The following is a 26,798-nucleotide window of genomic DNA, read 5'->3' as shown; positions in this document are numbered from 1 at the left end:
ACTAGATGGAAGTAGACAACTCAGATTTGCAATTTAAATGTTGTTGTCTCAACATAATAATTTTAAATAAATGGAAAATTAGGTCATACAATAATGAACAAGTCAATCATCAAATAAACTTATTTCTCCACAAAAATGCATATATGCCTATCCTTCAGCTGCACATGCACAAGGTGAACTGTAGTGATGTTTCTTCATGAATGAATCAGTCTTTTTAAACAAATCTTTTAAGTGAATGAATCTTTCTCATTGTTCACTGACATCTTTCCCTTTTGAAGCCAATGAGCTCTAGTTTGAAGTGCGAGACTTCTTTGGTGGCTTTTCATGCCTGTAAAGACTGATTATAGCATGAGCCAATAGCATTCGAGTGCAGGCTGTGAAGGAGCATATAACTGGTTCGACCCACTGAACGAATACTCCCCTTCAATGAACTAGTCTGTCATTTGAGTCTGAACGAGATGAGAGGTGTTGTTCATGAATGAACTGAATGTACAGGTAAACTCGTTTGTGAACGAAATTAACGACTTAGTCATCTCATTTGTTAATGAAGATCTGCTGACTGACTGAACGAGTGGAGGCATATCGTTCGTTCAGTTCAACATGTGAGTCAATTGCGTTCAACAAGGAGAGAAAAGGGTGAAATGCACTAAAGACAAGTTTATTGGTATACACAAAAAATAATCCCCAATTTATGAATGTGTAAAAATGACTGAAGACCATATCATTCAAATAACTTGAATTACAGATGTTAATGTTGTGCTTTGATGCACAGTGTAAGGTATTATCAGGATTTTCTTGAACTTTTCCTCTGTCTTGGTAAAAATTAAGCCCAGCATTTGACAAAATATAGGGAAAATAAGACCTGCCACTTGTGGTGAAAACAGTTTTTGTGTTTAAACTCTATTTTTAAGTGTCTTCCTACATTTGTAGACATGCAAATTCCATTTGTGTTGCTTTTAAAGACTGACTATAGCGCTAGCCAATAACATTGGAGTACTGGCTGTGAAGGAGCATGTCATTGGTTGGACCCACTGAACGAACACACCTCTTCACTGAACTAGTCAGTCATGTCATCTGTGAGTGAACTGAATGTCCTGATAAACTTGTTTGCAAACGAATGAAATTAGTCAGTCATCATGAATGAGGATCAGCTGACTGGCTCAATGAGAGGAGTGACTGCATGTCGTTCATTCAGTTTGTCAGTCTCATTCAACAAGGGGCCGGATTAATTAAGAATAGAAGTGAGTGATGACCACACATTACAATGACATACAGACGTTATTGAAACTCATAATTATTTATTAGGCTAGAACTGTTGTTTTTTATTGTATAGCTTGATAAGAAGTCGTGTTCAACAGTTCAGAAAATGATAGATATGCTTTGTTGTCATTTGTAGGGAAATGCTTATGATGCTTAAATACTCAGTGCTTAAGTCTCTTAGTAGAATTGTAGACAAGCAAATTTTAATAAAGGATAATTAGACTTGTTCTGGATGTAAATGACTGCTTTTGGTTTAATGCAGTTACTTGAAAGACAGTCATTTGGCACCATCCACAGGCACAAAGGTGTAACCTGAAGAAATGGTCAATGAACAAATTAATGAACGAATCTGAACAAATTGTTTTGGTGAATGGAATCAAAAGAATCGAGTCACTGAAATGTATCAAAATCACCACCACTAGTGAACTGAGATTGGCTGATATTTTCTAAGAAAAATAAGTTCAAGGAAATTAGCTATTTGAGTTGTAAACCCAAAACTTGACATTTCAAGTAATGTTTAATTAAGTGAACTGATTTTCCAGTAATGACAAGATTAGGGTTTAGAGTGAGAAATGTAAGTTATTTAAGTTTTCATACTTAATTTACATTTTAGATGCTGTCAATACATCAGTGTTGTAAATTGTGTTTTTGCAAATGTACATGTGCTAGAACCACAATTTATGTAGGAATACGTACGAATACTCATGAAATTACATTGATGCTGCTCATAAAACAGAAATATATTAAGTTCAAAACTCACAATCTGTACAACAATGTTAAATAATGTGAACATCAAACCAGACTAAAATGCCGTACTGTTTGGCCACATTCTCACAGCAGCTAAATGTGGAGTGACAACCGCATTCTACAATCAAATTCGAAAAATCTACTGAACGTAGTTCCAAACATGGTAAACTCTTGACATCCATGTTTCTTCTTTATAATTGCAAGATGGCAAAACATTGCTATATGGTTATCATCACTATGGTTATCATAAGTTCAGGGTAGTAGGGGCGACTTCTTTATTCCATACACGTACAAAATGATAAATTCAGTCATCACTCCCAAAACTTAGCAGTGTGAATGTGGTCTTTGATTGCTAAGGTATGAACCAGTTGGGAAATACAAAGACAAAAAAGGACAGTGACTCAAATACACCTCGACATTCAGTTTATTTTCTACCACAAACAACACAACAACAGCGTCCTGTTTACCATTTTACTGCAGAGTCACTTTAAGGGATCGTTTCATTGTCTTACTAATTTCAGGGCAGCAGCTCATTACATGCTACCTCACATCTTCTAAGGAAGTATAGAAATGAGATCCGTATCTGTTAGCTCTGTTTCCAGCTTCTCATCAGGCTCTGTGGCTGGTGCATATCCAGATGTGTAAAAGGCCTCTTTGACATTTGTTTTGACTTTAAATGTGCAGCCCTCCCAGCTTGTGTAAGTAAGCCTGGCTTTTTGCGCCATGAAAAAGCTAGTGTGATGTGGGTGCAATCAGGCCAAATTATTGTGACCAAACAGGTCATTTAAAGGTCAAAATTCTGCTTCCTATGTAATAAAACCAAATGTTTGTTAAAGCAATACAGCAGTTCACCCCATGATTAAAATTCTGTCTTTGTTTGAACTAAATAACAACAGAAATGTAACTGTTGGTTGAACGATTCCTTTAAGAAAACTGAAGATGGAGTCCCAAAGTACTGTTTTAACTGTTATAAAAAAAGCTGACACATTTTATTTATCTCATAGAGGTGAGACTATTTCTGTGAACCAACAAAAGGTGAAAGACTCTTAAAGATCACCATCAATTCCCAAGGAAATATCTAAGAAATGTGATGTTGGTTCCTGTGAAGTCTCAGTATCTTCCCTCCACTCCAAACTTTTTTATAGCCGCCTGCTCAATGGCTTCATGAATAAGCCGCACTTCATCCTGGGTCAGCGTTCTCTCCATGTGACGGTATACAATGCGGTAACAGTGGCTTACTCTCTTTGTCCTGAAAGAAAAAAAATTTTTTAATATGGGCCAATATTTGTACCCTGGAAAATATCAAACATGCAATAAACTATACATTTGTCACAAAAACTTCAGTTAAACAAAAGAACTGAAATAGGTTCTGTACAGTTATCCCCACTGACTATAAAATCAAGTCAACATCACATAAAAAAGTAACTGTACATAATAAACACTCTCTGCTGGAATTTTACATAACTGGTTAGATTGTACAGCTTTCTACTGTCTACCGTCAGGGTACATTTAATGTAATCGCTCCTTTGATGAGGATTTGGGCTTGTTGGAAGTGTTTTCAGAGCTAATTTTAGTCTTATTTTGTTAAAAACTAGGGATGTGCACGGATGGTCAACATTCGGTTGACTGTTTGATGCATCACTATTCAGTTAATCTACACATGTTAAAAAGAACTTTATAAACACATCTCCAAACACCTTTGTTGTGTTGTGCCATGTTCTAAAGTTCAGGTTGCAAAAAGGACCTCACATGACTGTTACACCATTAAACATGATTCCAGGTTGTTTTTCACGGAGCAAAGTTTCAGCGCTTGATAAAAGTGGTTTTCCCTTTTGCTTTAATGTGCATATTTACATATAATAATTAGACAAGTTCAATGCCATTCGATTTTAAACCAAAGCACCCCGAAGAGGCTATTTAACCGCAGCAGTGTAACTCCACGCACATGTATTGTGCTATTAGGCTCATAGCTCACTGTGCACTTTATTTGCTGCTATTTTGAGCAGTGTTTGAGAAATTCCATTGCATTAAACATTTTTATTCCAGCATCCCAATGAAAAAATGCTCAGAAACCTCAAGGTTAACTGAATGTTAAAAACAGTAACAGGGCATATCCATATACATATATATAAAAACCACTTAACGTAAAGATTTGGCAGGCTGAAGTAGCAGCAGACGAAGGCGATGATGAAAAGAAACAAAGTGCAGTTTATTTACAAGGTGCAATCCAAGATAACTAAAACTTGAAGTTATCTAGAAAATAAACTAAGAACTAGAACAAGAAAAATCCAAGAAATGCAACATAACCACACACAATACCTGACCAGGAACAAAGACAAACAAGAGGGTTTAAATACACAGACTGGGGTAACAAGATAACAAGATAAACAATCACAAGACTGAACTAATAACATAAGGACCAATGACAGATCGGAACTGTTAATAAGATAACAAGACTAATAAACCAAAGACCAATAAGAACACAACAGATGTAACATAAGGGTCACATGACAAGACCAGGAAATCACAGACACATGACAGGAACAAGGAAGTGAAAATTAACTTCAAAATAAAAGACATGTAATCAAAACATGAAACAGGAACACACACACAGATGCTACACTTAACATTAGCTCTATAGTGTTGGGGAAGTTGTTTGGAAACTGTAAGTATTAAACTACAGTCAAGCTACTCTTTTAAAAAAGTAGTTAGCTACACTACAAGCTATTTACAAAAAGTAGCAAACAACATTTTAAATAAGACAATATTTTAGATATAAAACAATCACATAATATTATTTAATTCTGCAATCAGTTCTGACTGCTGAATTCAGTAATATCACCTGATAGTTATATAAAGTATTTAAATAGCTTTAGTGATCTGAAAAAAAAAAAAAAAAAAAAAAAAAAGAAAATCATGGTTACTACCAGTGTTGGGTAATGTTACTTTTAAAAGTAACACTTTAGAATATTACGTTACTCCTTAAAGAGTAACTTAATTAATGAAAGTAATTTTTTTATGGAAAGTAAAGTGTTATGTAACTTTTGTGTTACTTTTGCATTACTTTTTTCTCACAGCAACTTTCTCTTCTGCTATACTGTGCATTCCATACAAATAAGCCATGCATTGCATACAAGAGACATTACAGTCATGCTAGCTACTGTAAAACACTCATGTCAAAACAACATAGTAAACAATCAGATATTTAGATAGTAGATCTTCATGTCATATTTATAATAAAGAATCAATAACATGAATATGCATGATTTGGAATAAGTCTGATGAATAAATTAATATTTTTCACTTAAGTCATCTCAGTGAAGCTTGTTTTGAGTTGCTCCACAGTGCGTACAGATGCAACAACTTCAAAGGCACATGCTGATACAACTTGAATGGAATCCTTTTTAATGCTACCAAAATGTCATAAAAACTAAGAAATCTTCTCTGAGTACACAAACCATGTAGAACGTGCTTGGAGTCACTGATCCAGATTCAGCTTTTCTCATTCCATTCTCCCAGTTACAGGGAGCTCTAACACGGAGCAGTTCGGCTGCATAAGTCAGTGAATTGAGCGTGAATTTCTCCCTCTGCCAAAATGCGTTTACTGATTTTTTAATGCAGTGTGTATTAATACACGAATCAATTGCGTTTCACTCAACCGAATGTTGAGTTGATCTCATATTACGCTAAAACACGAAATGCGCGTTAGCGAGATGATTGACAGGCAATGCCTTTTTTAAAAGGTGATTGGTTCTTTTACCTGCAAGGCGGGACTTCCTTTCTACATCCATTGACTGTTCCAATTTCTCCCATTCATTTAAATAGAAGTGACTTGTCTCTGCTAAATAGTCTCTGGCCTCACACTCTACACTATAGAACTCACAAGTCTCCTTCCTGAAGTTTGGACACTTTTACTCGCAATACAGGGACAGTAGAGGTGTATAAAGCAAAGAGTTACTTTATTTAAAAAGTAACTCTGATATTATGATCTAAAATAAAAAATATTGCGTTACTTTAATACTTTTTAAAAAGTAATCTGATTATGTAACATGCATTACTTTTATCACGTTACCCCAACACTGGTTACTACCATATAACTATAGTAAAACCATGGTTAATTTCAAAAGGGGTCAACAAATACAGTGACAACATTAAATTGAACAAAAACATATAGTTAATATACACTAATAAAATAAAAAACACCCTATTTTATACAACTGAATCAAAATATAGTGATAAACAGCAGCAATTTACAAAATATTTCACTTCAATAAAGAAGGCAAAGTCCTTTTAAGGCTGCGTGGGGCTCAAGTGAATCAGTGAATCATTTATTTGAACTAGTTCATTTACATAAACAGTCTAAAAGAACCAGCACACTAAAACGAATCAGAGTTCCCAATCCTAAATATAAGGGAATCGTTTATTTTAACCGATTCATTTACATGAACTGTCTGAAAGAACCGATTCACTTAAATGATTTGGTTTTCCCAGTGCAACATGAGAGGACGGTTTAGGTGAGTGTGTTTGATCACTCACTCGGCTCCATTGCTGTGTTCACAATACAATGTGACAAACGTAGCATTTTTTGACACTACTAGCACACTACCAGCTGGAAAATGTAGCACGTTTCTTTAAAAGCTACACTGTTGTGAAAAAAGCACAACTTCTGTCACGCTCCTGAAAAATGTGCTGAATTTTAGTTAACTACTTCCCAACACTGGGAAACATTAAACACCACTCGCCTCTAAAACAGCAAACAGATATCCAACAGCTACAAGTCACCACAGTGTCTGCAGAGGCACTAAATATATTACTAGACAGGCCTTAAATAGACTGTATCACCTGTTTCATAACAGAGTACACAAAAGAGGAATTCACTACAGGTGCATTTTTTTTAGGCCACATAATTTAAATATTTGAGCCATTTTTGTCGATTTCAATTTTTGTTCCCCAAGCCCCGCTTAATTTCTCACTTTGGAGGAGATGGAGAAAGACAATCATGTTAGTTCAGTTGGAACAGAATAGAGATTTCTGCACATTCAAGAACACTACACGGATAAGTTATACAACACTATATATGAGGTCAAGTTGATACATGGAGTGAGGCGTAACAAACTCGTTCAGGGAGCTGTCAGCCAGTCTAACAGACTCTCCCTTTCTCTCACACACAGTATGCTTTGTCTCAGGAGGGTAGCTATTTGGATTTACAAAGAACAAGAAACGACAATGTTTTCACTTACACAGCACTCTCCAGGGAGAGCACTAAAGTCAAGCATGATTCCTTCAAGTTGGGCTATGCTGAATGCACGCAAGACTGCAGAAGACTCAGGAAGAAAGGCAAGGGTTTGGACTATAACGAATCTTTACGGAGCAACCAAGTGAAACAAAATGGCTGACAGGCGACTGCAGCAAAGCAGCTGCTGAAATATCAGCGCAAACCAACGGGGAGTTGTGAGGCTATATCGGATTCACTTTGCCGATATTGGATTCGCTGTCAGCAGGGCCGGGCTGGTGCCTACTGGCAGTGTTGTAGTCCTCAATTCGTGATAACGATGACTCATGACTCGTCTCGGATTTGAACACTAATGACTCGAGCATTGGGTGCATTCTTACTTGGAGGAGAGGACTTGTTACAACCGTTAACTTTTGCGTTTTGCCCTTTTATGGCTTGAGATCACATGCATGTTGTTGAGAAATTTGGTAGTATAAATGTACATAGTATGGATTAAAGTGCCTGCATACCTTCACCAGTAATATGCAGGACATTGTATAATGGAATTAGTTTAGGAATCTTGGTTGCATTCGACAGGATAAATGACAAATGATCAGATTAGAAATTGGAATAAAATTCTCCACCATCAAAAATGTAATACAACAGGCTCGTTGAATCAGTTCACAATTTATATGTAAGGAATCGGCTTTATAAGGGAATTATGATTAATTCACTTATTGAAAGAATTAAGGTGTACATCTGATCACTCGGCCATGCTGAGTTGATATGATGCATCTGTTAACTCTTTAGAATAATACTATTCTCATGGCTTATTGAAAATAATATCACAAATATGTTTAGATATGGTTCGAGCTTCGGAGCGCAGATCTTTTAAAAATCAAGTGAAGAAATTATTTATCAAAATATACCACAGTCAAATTAGCTTTGAATACAAACAAGACTTTATTGCTAATCTAAAATATCAAACTAACTAATATATATATAGACAAACATAAACAACAGGTTGGTAAGTGAGCTGTAACAGAAGGTGAATGAAAATGATCTGTAAAGAGAAAATAGAACTTCATGGAGTCTATAGACATTGCCTTGAGAACCATCGATACTTCATTTAGTCTAACTCGATTTGCAATCGGGTTACTCAAATTATGTTAAAGAGACACCAGCACTTTCAATGAAAGTTTGGAGATGTACTAGCATTTCCTTGCATTGCTTTGGTTCTTTGGCTCTTTGTGGAAAGTTCTGGTTGTTCCGTCAATGTTTTGGACCTCTGTTAATATCGTGGATAGTTTGTTGCTGGAATGATGGGGCGGGGCTTTGAAGTGAGGCCTTCCACAAGGAAGACTCACGACTCCCGTCACGTGTGAGACGTAGAGTAGAGAGGGAGAAGAGCTTCCTCTGAACTTTGCGTTCTGAGCTTTCCTGGATTCTACATTGTGCAAAGCCAGCCGAAGAAGGGCTAAGAGCCCAGAGCCAAGAAGGAAGAGGCGGAAGACACGAAGAAGAGCAGAAGAGAGCCGAAGAAGAAGTGTGCATTTGTCCTAGGTGGGGAGGCTTTGTTTAGTTGAGGTTGGCCACACCCCAAAGGTGCCTTGTGTCAATCAGTAGTGTTTTTCAGATACCATGTGATCATCTCTCTGTCCCTCCTTCTGAAGGTGATTAATGAGTCTTTGTTCTTAAGGTTGCTGTTTTCCACTCAAAATTGAGCAATGTTTAATCATGAACCTTTATATAATGAAATTGCTATAAATATTAGAAAATACCATTCATTAGCATTCGAGACATGCAAAATGAAACTCAGCTATAGTAAATATGACATACATTCATCAGTTTCAACGTGCAAGTTACAAAACATGAAAATACCAGATTAAAAATCATAATGGTAAATTAATTGGTTTTACAACATGGATAATAGATTACACATTATGAAAAACATAATTGTCAGGGTATATTATCAGGTTAAACCTTGAATGAGAGTTCTAGGCACTTTGGCAGATTATGTACAGGATAAAATTACAGTAAAGTAAGTTTTGCGATTGTGTCACAGTTCCTGGATTAAGATGAGATGTCCTGAGATACACTTGTATACACCTGAAAAGTTAATTTGTACATTTGAAGTTATGAGCAGAGCATCTGTTTTCTGTTCTGCTAAAAAGATAATACAAAGGGATCATTTCAAAGAAACCAAGACAGTTTTCAAGCTCTCTCTTGACAGAGTTTTAGCATGTGACACAGGAAATGTCTCATTGTGGTCATTCAGTATATAATTTTAAGTGTCCGTGTGTTACTGAATGAATGAATCAAAGGAGCTTCTTTTGGACCTCTGGCTCATTTGTTTGGCATCGGCAGAGCACAGTCTTTAATTTATGACATTGAGGAATTTCCGGTCTTGATCCTGGATTCAAGTAATTTTGCATAGCAGTTGTTCGTTCTTCCGCCCATAATATACTACAATGTCATGCCATGTACCGGTTGCGCGAGCGTGAATCTCTGCACTCGCACACGGATTTCCTTTGCTTTCACTCAAAACTGGACGCGCACTCTCAAATCCCCTTGCTCTCGTTCAGAGAGTGTGTGTGCCACTCAAAACATGTCATGTGTACTCGCAAATCTATTATAAAGCAAAATAACTCTTCCTCTGTTTATTCATACATTATTCTGCCTCTGTAGACGTGGTGTAGCGAGAGAGAATACGGAGTTTGAGAAATCAACTCGGCATTTGGTTGGTGGTGCATAATACATGGTTAAAGTCGTACTGTAAGAATGATATTCTGATGCTCACTGACAATGTAAGAGACATAAGCAATTCAAATGACAGAAACAGTTTACAAAGAACACGTTACGACACAAGTCCTCTCCACAAGAAAATTTACCTGCACAAGTTTGTCTAGAATGCATAAATGATTTTTCAGAATCTATGTGGCGGCACATACGTAGAAAATTCGAAAATATGTGGAACAAAATCGTAAATCATTATTACAAGTTATCATTATAACGGGAACATAAGATCATGTTGACATATGTTCATGCGTTTATGACAGGTGCAGTTTTACATAGAGATGGAGACTGACTTGTGTGATGCGAGTTTATCACAAATGTAGGCTAAAACAGTTAAGTAATCCCATTGTTAAAAGGATAAACATCCAGCCATCCATGGAAAGTCATGTGAATTGCTCCATGCCTGAATTATAATGAATTTTGATAATATAACACTTGAGGACAATACCTGAGAAAAAAAGTAAAATAAATAAACTTCACATAAATGGCAAGAAGGCATTGTTGTTTACAGTGGAAAGTTATTTGACATCTCATTTTTTATTTCCTTGATTATTGTATAGGTCTATATACAACATTGTGATGAGATAGAATTTCTCAAGTAATTATTCAAGACAAAGAAACAGTTATTACTAAAATAAGAACTAAGAAGCAAATGAAGAAAGCTGTGCTTAAAGTTTCTAAAAGCAATATCAAACATTCAAGTAACATTAAGAAAAAAAACCTACAGACATGGTATTGCTATTGTGTGTATGGTTTATTGTACAATACACTTTGAAAGGCTGTGTGTGTGTGTGTGTGCGCGCGCGCCAATAAACTTAAAATGGCAACAGAATTTTGATTTTTTGCTTATTTTATGACATAGAAAAGGACTCGTAACTCTGACTTGTATGCAGTTATTGGCAACTCGACTTGAACTCGACTTGGACACAATATTGGTGACTTGGACTTGGACTCGGACTTGACTCGCCCTTAAGATCTAGTGACTTGACTACAACACTGCCTACTGGGATGCTATCTAACATAATAATGCACAAGAATAGTTCATCCAAAAAACCCACATTCACCCGGATGTGTCAAAACACATATTACTTTTTTCTTCTGTGGTGCGGGGGTTGATCTACTCCTTTAAAGTTTAAGCATCAATCAGGGCCAAGAAACTGATTGTTAAAGACTAAATACTATGAGCTCTGACAAATTTTTGAAGTAGATTTTGCTGATTTAAAACTTAAAGGGATAGTTCACCCAAAAATGAAAATTCTATCATCATTTACTCACCCTCATGCCATCCCAAATGTGTATGACTTTCTTTCTTCTGCAGAACACAAATGAAGATTTTTAGAAGAATATCTCAGCTCTGTAGGTCCATACAAGGCAAGTGAATGGGTGCCAAAATTCTGACGCTCCAAAAAGCACATAAAGGCAGCATAAAAGTGATCCATAAGACTCCAGTGTTTTAATCCATATTTTCAAAAGTGATATGATACAGTACATCCGGAAAGTATTCACAGCGCTTCACTTTTTCCACATTTTGTTATGTTACAGCCTTATTCCAAAATGGATTAAATTCATTATTTTCCTCAAAATTCTACAAACAATACCCCATAATGACAACATGAAAGAAGTTTGTTTGAAATCTTTGCAAATTTATTAAAAATAAAAAACGAAAAAATCACATGTATATAAGTATTCACAGCCTTTGCTCAATGCTTTGTTGAAGCACCTTTGGCACCAATTACAGCCTCAAGTCTTTTTGAGTATGATGCTACAAGTTTGGCACACCTATTTTTGGGCAGTTACTCCCATTCTTCTTTGCAGGACCTCTCAAGCTCCATCAGGTTGGATGGGGAGCGTCGGTGCACAAACATTTTCAGATCTCTCCAGAGATGTTCAATCGGGTTCAAGTCTGGGCTCTGGCTGGGCCACTCAAGGACATTCACAGAGTTGTCCCGTAGCCACTCCTTTGTTATCTTGGCTGTGTGCTTAGGGTCATTGTCCTGTTGGAAGATGAACCTTCGCCCCAGTCTGAGGTCCAGTGTGCTCTGGAGCAGGTTTTCATCAAGGATGTCTCTGTACATTGCTGCATTAATCTTTCCCTCGATCCTGACTAGTCTCCCAGTTCCTGCCCCTGAAAAATATCCCAACAGCATGATGCTGTCACCATCATGCTTCACTGTAGGGATGGTATTGGCCAGGTGATGAGCGGTGCTTGGTTTCCTCCAGACATGACGCTTGCCATTCAGGCCAAAGAGTTCAATCTTTGTTTCATCAGACCAGAGAATTTTGTTTCTCATGGTCTGAGAGTCCTCCAGGCGGGCTGTCATATGCCTTTTACTGAGGAGTGGTTTCCATCTGGCCACTCTACCATACAGGCCTGATTGGTGGAGTGCTGCAAAGATGGTTGTTCTTCTGGAAGGTTCTCCTCTCTCCACAGAGAAATGCTGGAGCTCTGTCAGAGTGACCATCGGGTTCTTGGTCACCTCCTTGACAAAGGCCCTTCTCTCCCGATCGCTCAGTTTGGCCAGGCGGCCAGCTCTAGGAAGAGTCCTGGTGGTTCCAAACTTCTTCCATTTATGGATGATGGAGGCCACTGTGCTCATTGGGACCTTCAATGCTGCAGAAATTTTTCCGTACCCTTCCCCAGATCTGTGCCTCGATACAATCCTGTCTCGGAGGTCTACAGACAATTCCTTGGACTTCATGGCTTGGTTTGTGCTCTGACATGCATTGTTAACTGTGGGACCTTATACAGACAGGTGTGTGCCTTTCCAAATCATGTCCAATCAACTGAATTTATAACAGGTGGACTCCAAGTTGTAGAAACATCTCAAGGATGATCAGTGGAAACAGGATGCACCTGAGCTCAATTTTGAGTGTCATGGCAAAGGCTGTGAATGCTTATGTACATGTGATTTTTTTTTCATTTTTTAATTTTTAATAAATTTGCAAAGATTTCAAACAAACTTCTTTCACGTTGTCATTATGGGGTATTGTTTGTAGAATTTTGAGGAAAATAATGAATTATAATATATATATATATAATGAATCAATTTTGGAATAAGGCTGTAACATAACAAAATGTGGAAAAAGTGAAGCGCTGTGAATACTTTCTGGATGCACTGTAGGTGTGGTTGAGAAACAGATCAATATTTATGTCCTTTATTGCATGAAATTCTTATCCCTGCCCAGAAGTGGGCGATATGCATGAAGAATGTGAAAGTGAAAGTTAAAGTGGAGACTGACTGAGCAGGGAGGAGAATTTATGTATAGTAAAAATGACTTAAATATTGATATGTTTCCCACCCACACCTATCATATCGCTTCAGAAGACATTGATTTAACCACTGGAGTCATCTAGATTACTTTAATGCTGACTTACTGTATGTGATTGTTGGAGCTTCAAAATTTTGGCACCCGTTCACTTGCATTGTATGGACCAAAAGAGCTGAGAAATTCTTCTAAAAACAAAATTGAGTTCAGCAGATGAAAGAAAGTCATACACATCTGGGATGGCATGAGGGTGAGCACTGCAAATTAATTTGTATTTTTGGGTGAATTATTCCTTTAATAGCACGTTAACCTAAAAAGATCATTTAAATTGCTTTTAGCACCACACAGGAACTTTCACCACGGAACTGCCACAATACGCATAATAAACTATGTAACATTTAGCATAATGTTGCCACAGCCATGTACATTTCAAGAGATCAGGCTGGTATTTTTATGTTTATTAAAGTATTGTGTTGTTAGCTTAGCAACATGCTAACATCAAACTCTATTTGTATCAATTGTGAGTCGAGCTTTCTTTACATTTTACATTTCAAATCAGTCACTTGAGAGGTTCCATTTCATTTAGGATGCTGCCTTAGAAGGGGGTTTCCTATGTAGACAACAAGCAGATCACTAGGTTTGGATAAGAACTCTAGAATTGCCTCTGTTTGTTGTCACAAATGTCCATTTGTATAATGTGGGAAAAAGACCCATATTCTTTGTAACCACACATTATCTTACACTATAGATAATGCAACATAATTCAACTCTTTACCTTATGATTGCATCTCTATTTAAAGAGAAAATAGGTTAAAGCATAAATGCTGAGGTGCTCCCTGCATCTCTGTTACAATATAGCTCCTCTCCCCATAGAAGGAAACAGCATCCTCACAATTAAAAAGCTAAAAATAAACATCAGATGAGTGTGATCCCTGGGAAACCTTATCCGTAACTGACTGACACATAAGAAAAGATCATACCTAGTGCTGTGTGAGAAGAGATAATTAATCAAACCACAGTTAGTGTGAAGAAAGACAGAGCTAAAAGGAAAGCAATTAACGTAAACCCTAGAAAGACTGACCCCCCACCCCCATCTGACATAAATAGATATATGTAAAAATAGACAGCTATGAATATATCTGTGAAACGTGACAGCTTTCTACCCACACAGGCTGTGGAAAACGATTTGCAAACTTGTGGATCCATAAGCTGATGCACTCATTCTGACTCCCAGCCAGATTTCTACTGTGTGCACTCCACAAACGTGAAGCTTGACAATTTTTGTCTATCGCTGATTGCCACTGGAAAACATACGGTTTCACGCGTCCCACAGAACCAAAGCAGCTAATTGTATAAAGTGATTTTTGTCCAGCACTAAAATCTAAAATGTTTTAATCCTTTCAAAACCTCCAATAATTTCTCTCTTATAGCACATCAGCATTACATAAGGAAAGGACACTGTGGGGCAAATTTACTTAAGAGTTGTGCTACTTTTGTGCACAGTATTTCAGCACAGATCTAGACAACATGATCACAAGGAAAATCGATGTCTTCCGTGTGTTCATGAACCCTGAAATTGACCACATTTAGCTGACTTACTGACAGGCGCCATCCCCATCAGACATTTTTGTATCAATTCAAATGCGTTTACCTTTACCTCTGGCACTAGTGATAGCATGTTGCATGGTCAACCTCTGAGACACGGGTTCTGGTCCCATGGAATCTAGGAAGCGTGTTCACAAAAACAATGGTGGGCACAGTTCTGAGGTTGCATTATCGCTCTAATATGACATTTTTACTCCATTGCCAGTTGGTTTAGGGTTGGGGTTTGGGTTATGGATTAGAGTTATAGAGATAGTTCACCCAAAAATGAAAATTCCCTCATCATTTACTCACCAGAATGCCATCACATATGTGTATGACTTTCTCTCATCTGCTGGACACAAACGTAGATTTTTAGAAGAATATCTCAACTCTGAAGTTTCATGATGCAAATGAACAGGTGCCAAATTTGTGAAGCTCCAAATAATCCACATAAGGGCAACATAAAAATACTCCAGACAGCTCTGATGGTTAAATCCATGTCTTCTGAAGCGATATGATAGTTGTGGGTGAGAAACAGATACATATTTAAGTCCTTTTTCCTTCACTTTCACTTTCCCCTTCTTCTGTTTTTGGTGATTCACATTCGTCATGCATATCACCCCCTACTGGGCAGTGAGAAGAATTTATGATAAAAAAGGACTTAAATATTGATCTGTTTCTCACCCACACCTACCATATCCTGTCTGAACACATGAATTTAACCACTGGAGTCGTATGGATTACTTTTATGCTGCATTTCTGTGGATTTTGGAGCTTCAACATTTTCGCATCCATTTACTTGCATTGTGAGGACCTTCAGAGCAGAAACATTCTTCTAAAAATCTTAATTTGTGTTCATTTTTGGGTGAACTATCCCTTTAATAAAATAACTCTGTTTTGGTGCCACTCTGTGGACATTTAAGGCGGAAACTGTAGCTCACATGAATTTCGGTAAGCACAGATACATTTCAGCAGCAGAGCTTTAGACTTACTCTCGCCAAATTCACAGTGTGATCAGTCTGGTCTGGATCACAGTAGTGGAGCAATGCTTTACAGTCCCAATAAAATGTGTCAGATTGAGGTAGCCTGCTGCATCAAAATTAACATGAACAGCATATAATTAATTCAAACAATACCTTCAGTCATTTTATTATGTACAGGTGCATCTCAATAAATTAGAATGTCGTGGAAAAGTTCATTTATTTCAGTAATTCAACTCAAATTGTGAAACTCGTGTATTAAATAAATTCAATGCACACAGACTGAAGTAGTTTAAGTCTTTGGTTCTTTTAATTGTGATGATTTTGGCTCACATTTAACAAAAACCCACCAATTCACTATCTCAAAAAATTAGAATATGGTGACATGCCAATCAGCTAATCAACTCAAAACACCTGCAAAGGTTTCCTGAGCCTTCAAAATGGTCTCTCAGTTTGGTTCACTAGGCTACACAATCATGGGGAAGACTGCTGATCTGAAAGTTGTCCAGAAGACAATCATTGACACCCTTCACAAGGAGGGTAAGCCACAAACATTCATTGCCAAAGAAGCTGGCTGTTCACAGAGTGCTGTATCCAAGCATGTTAACAGAAAGTTGAGTGGAAGGAAAAAGTGTGGAAGAAAAAGATGCACAACCAACCGAGAGAACCACAGCCTTATGATTGTCAAGCAAAATCGATTCAAGAATTTGGGTGAACTTCACAAGGAATGGACTGAGGCTGGGGTCAAGGCATCAAGGAATTTGCCTACAGTTGTCGTATTCCTCTTGTTAAGCCACTCCTGAACCACAGACAACGTCAGAGGCGTCTTACCTGGGCTAAGGAGAAGAAGAACTGGACTGTTGCCCAGTGGTCCAAAGTCCTCTTTTCAGATGAGAGCAAGTTTTGTATTTCATTTGGAAACCAAGGTCCTAGAGTCTGGAGGAAGGGTGGAGAAGCTCATAGCCCAAGTTGCTTGAAGTCCAGTGTTAAGTTTCCACAGTCTGTGATGATTTGGGGTGCAATGTCATCTGCTGGTGTTGGTCCATTGTGTTTTTTGAAAACCAAAGTAACTGCACCCGTTTACCAAGAAATTTTGGAGCACTTCATGCTTCCTTCTGCTGACCAGCTTTTTAAAGATGCTGATTTCATTTTCCAGCAGGATTTGGCACCTGCCCACACTGCCAAAAGCACCAAAAGTTGGTTAAATGACCATGGTGTTGGTGTGCTTGACTGGCCAGCAAACTCATCAGACCTGAACCCCATAGAGAATCTATGGGATATTGTCAAGAGGAAAATGAGAAACAAGAGATCAAAAAATGCAGATGAGCTGAAGGCCACTGTCAAAGAAACCTGGGCTTCCATACCACCTCAGCAGTGCCACAAACTGATCACCTCCATGCCACGCCGAATTGAGGCAGTAATTAAAGCAAAAGGAGCCCCTACCAAGTATTGAGTACATATACAGTAAATGAACATACTTTCCAGAAGGCCAACAATTCACTAAAAATGTTTTTTTTATTGGTCTTATGATGTATTCTAATTTTTTGAGATAGTGAATTGGTGGGTTTTTGTTAAATGTGAGCCAAAATCATCACAATTAAAAGAACCAAAGACTTAAACTACTTCAGTCTGTGTGCATTGAATTTATTTAATACACGAGTTTCACAATTTGAGTTGAATTACTGAAATAAATGAACTTTTCCACGACATTCTAATTTATTGAGATGCACCTGTATATAAGTTGAACAAATTCTTTTTCTGTACCTAAGCAATTTTGAGTTGAAGCTACCCTTTTAAAAAATAGTTAACTACTCTACAAGCTATTAACAATAGGCCCTAACTACACTGAAGTATTATATCTATTACATATATATATAAAACTATCAGTATTAAACAGCATTTGAACAGAAACAACAGTGTGTAAATAAATGTTAACACATCAGTGTAAACAAATGAATCAAAAACAGTGGTGAACAGCAGTATTTAACTAAATATTCAGCAACAAAATTCTTTATAAAAGCATGCCGTGCTGGTCTGACGTGGACTCCATGAGCGCATGCGCTGAGTTTCTGGGCTTGTGGCGGCTACTGTCAAACAAACACTGCGTGCTGTTTATAAGCTGCCCTCTGCTCTCTTTTTTTCAAATAATGAAACTAACCTTCATAACCTTCATAATCAGGGTAACAAGTAATGAGAGGGTCTGTATCAAAGTAAAGAGTATTTATTTGGTCAAAAAAATTTAGCGAAGTAAAAGTTGCAACAAATTTTAACACTCAAAAATACTTGTACATGGTTACTTTACACCACTGCACAAGGGAATAGTTGCATGTAAATAAAGACATTTTAGAACTGCATTTTAGCACATTGCCTGTTTTGCACGATTGCTTTAGTGACTCCTGTGCTATAAAAATGTAGACAGCATGTGTAAATAAACAACGCTATCAGTGGGTGCAACACTGTAGCTAGCAAAGCTAACTAGACCTGTCAAAATGAAAGGCAACCACGTTGAGATTGAAACATCAGCCATCAGCTCACAAAGCTACAACATCCACAACTTCTTTATAATTATTTTCATCTTTAAGAATAAAAATGTGTGTTTAATTAAACAATTGAGATCTATTAGTCTCGAGCTAGCAGTGTTGGGTAAGTTAATAAACAATTATCCAGTACAAATGACTAATCATTGCTCAAAAATTATAATCAGATTACTTTTCTGATTACTTCATAGAAAAACTAATCACATTTCTAATTTCATTACTTTTAAGTTACTTTCTCAAACACTTCACAGAATCCTTTTTTTATTTGCATTTTTTTACTTTCAAAGTAATCTCCTTGTTTGTTGTTGCACACCCTTCAGCTGTCACAGAAACAGAATATTTTAAATGTTTTATACATAAATAATATTTTTTTAGAAATGGCGCATCCCAAGTTATTACCTGAATTGAAAGACGGTAATTGTAATCTGATTACAAGAATTTAAAATGTTATATATTAAACTACGTTTTGACTTAAACAGTAACTAGATTATAATAACTAATTACTTTGTAATCAGATTGCACCCAACACTGTGTGCTAGCATGTTATATCCATTGATGTTATGCATAGCTTTTCCTGTCTCTTTGCCTCTATCTACCTCAGTAAAAAGAACAGATGACATTTCCAGTGAACACACGTGTTCAATAATTCAGTGGTCACAGAAGGCGAACAGTGATCCAAACACACACAACAATTCCATTTTATTGGAGCTGACTCTGTTTTATTGCTTGGCAAAATTTGGTGTGGGAGCTGGCAGGCGCAGTTATTCATACAGGCTTTGCTTTGAATGGAAAGGTGTATGTGACAAACTTCAAGGATGCACATAAGAGAAAAAACAAGTGCACAGATATGAAATTCATTAAGAGTGACAGAAGAAAAACTGTACCTCAGAGATACTGAGAGTGAGTCTTGAAACAGAAGTTTGTTGATCAAGCTTATGCTCTATTTTCAAGACAAGTCATTGTAAGAGGTACCTCTTTTCTCATAGCTGGCTGTGTAATATATTTTCTTGATTAATCTGGCATGGGTTTGAGCTTATGCTACCAAAATGTATGATTTCTTAAACTACGCCTAATCTGTTGCATACAGTTAATTTATACTGCACCAAGCTAACTAAGCATAAAGTCTGTTCTTGGTTTATTATTATAATATAATTCAAGTTTTTATATGACTATTTTACACAAACAGGCTGTCGACTGATTTTCCATCCTGCAATTAGAGATGTTAATAAAACCCTGTGCAAACCGCCCATGAAGCCACAGAGATTCATAATACAGCTTCAGTAATGTAATAAATTAAACATTGGCTCTCTTTCTCTGTCATTTGCAGCCCACAGTATTAATGTGCAAATATACACAACTGAATATATAGAACTTAACAGCTTTAGCTATTCATATGGCATCTGCCAGCTTTTCACAGCTATGATATGAACATTGGTCTTCCATGCTCTTCAGAAAACACACAATCCATTATTAAGGTCACATGCATTTCAGTTAGATGGGAAGATCTAGACTGTGTAGGATTACTTTTATAATTTTACCAAAAATACTGTTAATTTTTTAGGGAGCATTTTGTGGAGGTTTACACTTTTAAAGTGAAACACTTAAGTTGTTTTGCAACACAACTATTATATGTAGACTACATCTAGAATAAACTGATAATGTTTTAATAATGTTTTGTACATGTACCGTCCGATACCAATCCTAACAGAATATGCTAGGGCTTTCTATAGTTGCTATGGTTACCTCCTTAAGCAAGTGTGACTTATGTTCACAAGTAATTATGAATTTAACAGTGTAGACACCATATAGGAATAAGTACCTACCATACAAGTATTAGCTTATAAAAAACAGTTAACAGCTAACAAAACAGAGAAAGGAAAAGACCTTTTAAATGTGTTGTTTCAAGTCTAGGAATGTAACTTTTCAGCATTTATATTAAGCTGACAGTGGACGTGACAACAAAGTCACAACAAAATATATGGTAGAGTGAAAAAAAAAGAAAAAAACATGTTTCATGTTCACGGAGCACAACAGAGCCCAAATGGCAGATGCTTGAAGCGTTAAAGGCCATGGTGATGGTGAGCAGTGTTTTTCCATGTCTCCTTTGCTTCTAAGTTCTGTCACTGTGTGAGAAGCTGTAAAATCAGGGCCTCATTTTACAGAGGTTTCAGCATGGCCTTTGCCTCTCCATCCAGTAATTGGGAGCAGTATTCCAAGACAGTGCCTGGCTACATGGTGCAATTTAAGAGACATAGGACAGGCACAGCATGGCTTTTCTTTTTCATTTTTTTTCAGAGCCTGAAACCACTACAGCATTTGTTAGACATTGAAAAAGAGGTATATCTAGTCTCATGTTAAAGTATGCTTTTTTCTTTATAAGAAGCAAGCTATTTTTAATGTATTGCATTTGGGGGCCTCTGTGGTCTCTGATGAACAGTTCGAAAAATAATGACTCAGTCCAAGTACCAAATTTGCAAGTATTTGCATCCTGTATTTGTTTTTATTTGTGTTTTTGATTCCATATTTATTATTATTTTTGACTGCTCTTCCTAAGCGTACAGTATGTAAGAATCACTTGTAAACTGGGACCGAACATCGTTATCTGAAAATAGTTCATTTAAGAACTAAAGCTCATCTCCTGGGCACAGAGTCCACTTATTCTTTTGTCTCGAACATGGTAGGAAAATGTAGGCCACATCACAATCTTGAATGTGGTCTCAAATGTCTCTTACTTAAGAGGCACAAGAGGAACCTTCAGTAACTCCTTGTAGCATATATCCTATAGCACTACATAGTGTATATGCAGTTGGGATCAAAGTAAGAGTCCACTAGTAAAAATGCTTACATTTAGCATTTTTATAATTTAATACAGTTTTTCCATTAAAAATCATATTATAATCATAAAAATGTTATGAGCATAACAATTTGAGTGAAAATTTGAATTCATTAAAAAATTGAACAAGAAATTTAGAATTTAGTAAGTCCCCTTTTTGCTTAATCACAGCATGCACTCGAGTTGGCATGAATTTCAAAAGTTTGTGCAAAACCTGATGATCCATGTTTTACTTTGTATTTATTTATTACTTTTTAAATGTTAACTAGAAATTGTACTGGTTCTTAAATATTTCTTAATCATTTAAAATCAATTATAACGCTTCTTTGTTTCAATTTGTAAACCCTAAAACTTTGTTATTCATGTGAAAATTTTAATGTGGTCTCAGACATTTGAACCCAACTGATAAATCTGTGCTGTGAAATACCAATGTGTTTGGGTCACCTAAGTCCATGGACATAAACACAGGCAGTATGTCAAGTGGTAGATGGGAATTTCAGTTCAAGTAATGGGAAACCACATGTACAGAAGTAGAGTTTCATTCATGGAAGCCATTCCTGGAAAGAGGTCTACAGAACACACCCAAGATAGGCACTTATCTTTCAGAAAGGGAGAGATTATGAAACATGACACTCCCCACTGGCTGAAGCTCTTAGAAGGGGAAAAGGCACAGACAGAAATTTCACTCAGTGGGTTGCTAATGATTTTACCCAGGGAGTGCTGCTAACATGCTAACAGCTCCAGCACTCTAGCAAAGTGATTTCCTGTAAAAAAAATGTTCAAATGAGTTCATGTTTGGCCAAATGGGCCAGCCTCCACACAATTATCAATTAATACTCAAATTAAAATACACTGACAGTCATAAGCTCCACTCAACAGGAATTTGGCCATTTTGGATTGTTTGAAAAATGCATGCTCTGGAATTTGAAATACTCCTCCTAGGGATTTCATGTTACAGGTACCAAATGTGGGCGACATCATACCAAGACATTGATGATGCTAAATTGTGAACACATTTTTGATATATCCAACGGTGTTGCCATGGTGACACGATAAATTAATGTCAAAAAATGGGAAAAAGAAAGTATCTCATATCTTCTGCGTGCATCGTGTGATTTACATCAAGATTGAGCCAAATGTTTGGCCTTGTAGGCTGATCACATTGATGTGGCTTTTGTGGGTCATGGTCGTAGTGCCACCAAGTGGCGGAAGGAAGTGTGGCATGTTTAACAGACTTTGAAATATCCCTCTTATGTTTACCTGAATTGCTTAAATTTTTTTTATTAATGTCAAGATAGCGGAGATTTAAAATTCTGAAGGGATTATTGATATTTTACAAAGTGTCACCATGGCAATGCATTAAATGTCATTATTCCTTTTTATGTATATTTACATGTTTTTGAGGTACTTGGCATGCTTGAATTTTCATGATATTTTGCACACATATCAGAGTTGTCGGCCATTAGGCCTGGGCAAAATTTAACACATTGGAATGGCCGAGGAGCTCTGTAGCACCACCTTTTAACAAAAGTGGTGAGGTCAGTTTCGTCTACAGTCACCAAACTTGCTACATATATTGTTCTCATCAAGCTGGAGAACTTTCAAAATTACAGTCATTAGCTCCACCCATCAGGGAGTCAGCTATTTTGGACTGAATGTGCATTTTTTTTAAATATATTGCAGGCCCTGAACTTTTGAATACGCCTCCTATGGGATTCATGTGACTGGCACCAAACTTAGGCAATATTATGCCAAGACATTAATGATGTTAAATTGTGAACGGATTTTTGATATTTTGAACGGTGTTGCCATGGCGAGGCAATAAATTAAGGGCAAAAATGTGAAACAGGAAGTTCCTTATAACTTTTGTGTGCATTGTATAATTGTGATGAATATTCAGCTGTATGTTTTGTAATGGGGCTGATCACATTTATGCGGCTATTATTGGTCACGGTCATAGCGCCACCAACTGGCACCAGGAAGTAAGGCAATTTTATCAGACTTTGAAATAGCCCCCTTGTGTTTACATAAATTGCTTCAAAATTCTTTAGAATAATGTCAAGACACAGTTGATGTAAAATTGTAAAGGGATATTTGATATCTTAAATACTGTTGCCATAGCAATTTATTGTGCAAGTGAAAGTAGTTTTTAAAGTGAAATAAAAAAGCTTTAAAAGTTTATTGTAATGAATATATACTGTACAAACTTTTTATTTTTTATATAAATAAAATATAGTAAAAATATCAACCGAAATGTAAAAATACTAGAAAACAGATCGAGTGGCAATGTGCTCAGATGCAGTACCAGAATTGTCCAATAGAGGACAGCCAAGCTCTATTGGTCAGAGGACAGCCAAGCTCCAAGAGGTCTTCATTGCTGTCTGTAGCGTGATGACGTACTTGATTAGATCCAATATGAACCGTATGTTGTAACGCATGCACCGGAGAGAATTTTGTTGACATCATGATTGTTTGAACATGCCTGCACTAAATCAATGGCACCGATGAACTGTTATTGTATGTGTTTTTAGCGCTCATGTTGTCTTTGGTAAAATTGTTATGTCTGGATTAATGAAATTATATATATATATATGTTATGGATGTTAGAATACCCATGCACAAAACAAGATAATTAATATTTCATGATATATGCATGCTCCATGTTTGTGTTTGTTGCAGAGCTTCTATAATTTTTTATCACGTGATCTTAGGTTTAAAAGAAAAGTATTTTGTGATAAGTATAAATTCATAAGCAATTAGTAGATTTAATGTGTGTAAAATGCTTTGCCATTTTTAACATGCTTAGTGGTGTATAAATAGCCAGTATGAAACAAACCACCTCCGTGAAGTTGGCACCCCATATAATTAAATCATTACCAAATCTATACCATTCATTTGTGCTGATTTGTGCCGCAGAAATTAGAATTTTTGCTGGTTCGGTGTTTGAGATATTAAACATTATTCTTTGGGCTGTGTGATGTCACTTTCCACCCCATGAGGTCCAAATTGCTCCAAACAGGTGCTGTTAGTTTGTGCTCGATTTGTGTCGTTAAAAGAAACACTGTATCTATTTCCCTGAATTCCTTAGAAATAAGAATTTGAGGGGGGCCTGGGTAGCTCAGCGAGTATTGACGCTGACTACCACCCCTGGAGTCATGTGTTTGAATCCAGGGTGTGCTGAGTGACTCCAGTCAGGTCTTCTAAGCAAATAAATTGGCCCTGTTGCTAGGGACGGTAGAGTCACATGGTGTAACCTTCTTGTGGTCGCGATGAGTGGTTCTCGCTCTCAAAGGGGTGCGTGGTAAGTTGTGCGTGGATCGCGGAGAATAGCATGAGCCTCCACATGCTGTGAGCCTCCGCGGTGTCATGCACGGCGAGCCACATGATAAGATGCGCGTATTGACAGTCTCAGAAGCGGAGGCAACAGAGACTTGTCCTCTGCCACCCGGATTGAGGTGAGTAACCGCGCCACCACGAGGACCTAGCAAGTAGAAGGAATTGGGCATACCAAAATTGAGGAGAAAAGGGGATAAAAAAGAAAAAAGAAATAAGAATTTGAGTTCGGTATCAGTGTCGTCACTCTCCACACCATGCCATCCAAATTGCTCCAAACCGGCGTCGTTCATTTGTGCTCGATTTGTGCCGTTAAAAATTTATCTTGTATCTATTTTCCTTCCTTAGAAATAACAGCTTGTATTCGGGAGCAGTGACATCACTCTCCACCCCATGTGGTCCAAAATGCTCTGAACCTGTGCCGTTCGTTTGTGCTGATTTGTGCCATTAAAAGAAACACTGAAACTATATATCTTCCTTATGAAACTTTTCTGGTGCAGTGACATCACCCCAAATCGCTCCGAACCGGTGCCGTTCGTTTGTGCTCATTGATTCTGTTAAAAGAAACATCATAACATATTCCTTTCTTTGTATTTAACAAGATAGCTTTTGCAAGCCATGAAATCGTGCAGGCTAAACCCCATATCAATCACTCTCACCTGTCTCCATCGTTTGTGCTAGCATCTGGTTTGTGCAGTGTTTGGTATCATTGAAGCATTCATTTTTAGCAAAGATTTAATCTACCACCACATCAAATTCCAAATGCAAAAAAATAAAATTAAAATAATGTCTTTGTGCTTCAAATTTATAGGTTATATGTGACACTGCATAACAAAGCTGTGCATAATGTTTATATAGGTTAATTATTCCAAGTTTTTTCTCAAGTAAACAGCCACAGTTTTCAGATCTGAATTCGCTTATTGATTTTAATTTAGCTAGAAGCTAGCACGACTTGTGTTGACGGTGTTTGTGTAATTGCATAGTCCTATATGTTAGCTAATATTCAAAATATTTGTTTGAAATTTCATTGCAATGTTTAAAAACATGTTAGGCACCGTTCACATGCTGGAATGTGTTGTTGTTGCAATAAAATTACACGCAGCGCCACAAAAGAGCAAAACGTAGGTGTCTCGACTCGAGACATTTAACAGTTTAGGTTCTTTTAACTTGACATGGCATCTAAAAACAAGAACAAGTTGGCAAAGACATCTATCTAGCGCATGTTTAAATTGAAATAAATTATAAAAAAGCACGGACCGACACAAAAACACACTCAATGTGAATGGCCCCTCAGTGTAAGACTAGAAGTTTGATCACACTTGCCTATTCTTTATTATTTGTTACTACACATTTGAGATTTTAGAGTATAACATTATCAAAACTAAGAAGTAACACAAAAGTATGGAAATTATGCAGACCAAAACAAATTATATCAGAAACATCTTCTATTTGAATTTCTTCGGTGTAGCCTTTTGTCTGTTCCAGCTCTGCATACTCTGTTCATTTTCTCATTCAACTTCAAGTGCATCCTGTTATGCTTTTTAAACAGTATTGAATGATTTCATATGCTGGACACTTGTTGGCTACTTTTCTTTAAAAAAAAAAAAAAAAAAAAAAAAACTACAACAATTAAATAAATAAATAAAACAAATAAATAAAAGGTTTGTATAATTAGGCACAATTTATTTTTGAGTACAGAAATAATCCCATGAGCCTTAGTCAAACTTAATCCTTTGGACTGGTTGTGTAGGCTATATTTATTTTATATTTATAAGTTCTTGATATTCATTTTATTTACTAACTTTTACTATTTTTTTATTTGATTTGTATTGTATCTTGCTATGTTTTACTATTGCTGTAGATAAATCGATGATAACTGAGTTTCAAGTTTTTAGTTTAAGTTTTTATGCTTAAAGTAACCATTTAAAATGATTTTAATAAGGACAATTTAGAAATTTTTCCAAACAATTTGGTGAAATTAGCTTCAGAAAAGGTGACTTTAGCTGAAAGGTGAGTAGTTTGCATCCCTGGTTTAAACACCAGACCAAATCTGATATTTCCTGACAGAGAGATGTGTTTGAGTTTGATGTGGTGAAAGATTAAATCTTTGATCAAAAATGAATGCTTCAATGATACCAAACACAGCACAAACCAGAAGCAAGCACAAACTATGAAGACAGGTTTAGCCTGCGCGATTTCATGGCTCCTAAAAGCTATCTTGTTATATACAAAGAAAGGAATATGTTATG

The 26,798-nt window shown here is 36.7% G+C and overlaps 1 protein-coding gene across 2 annotated transcripts in view; it reads right to left on the bottom strand.

The window, feature by feature from the left end:
• Nucleotides 1–2,253: 2,253 nt before the first annotated feature.
• Nucleotides 2,254–26,798, bottom strand: part of LOC127434152 (phenylalanine--tRNA ligase, mitochondrial-like) — a 220,526-nt gene continuing 195,981 nt past the window's right edge. For both annotated transcript variants that reach the window (XM_051686688.1, XM_051686686.1), the window contains one exon: nt 2,254–3,256. In XM_051686688.1, the coding sequence (XP_051542648.1) occupies nt 3,118–3,256 (139 nt within the window). In that variant the 3' untranslated portion in view covers nt 2,254–3,117. The remainder of the gene's footprint in view (nt 3,257–26,798) is intronic.

This window comes from Myxocyprinus asiaticus, chromosome 44 (assembly GCF_019703515.2).
Source record: "Myxocyprinus asiaticus isolate MX2 ecotype Aquarium Trade chromosome 44, UBuf_Myxa_2, whole genome shotgun sequence".
NCBI lineage: Eukaryota > Metazoa > Chordata > Actinopteri > Cypriniformes > Catostomidae > Myxocyprinus > Myxocyprinus asiaticus.
The sequence above is the reverse complement of the archived record's forward strand: the minus strand, read 5'-3'. Positions and strand labels throughout refer to the sequence as shown.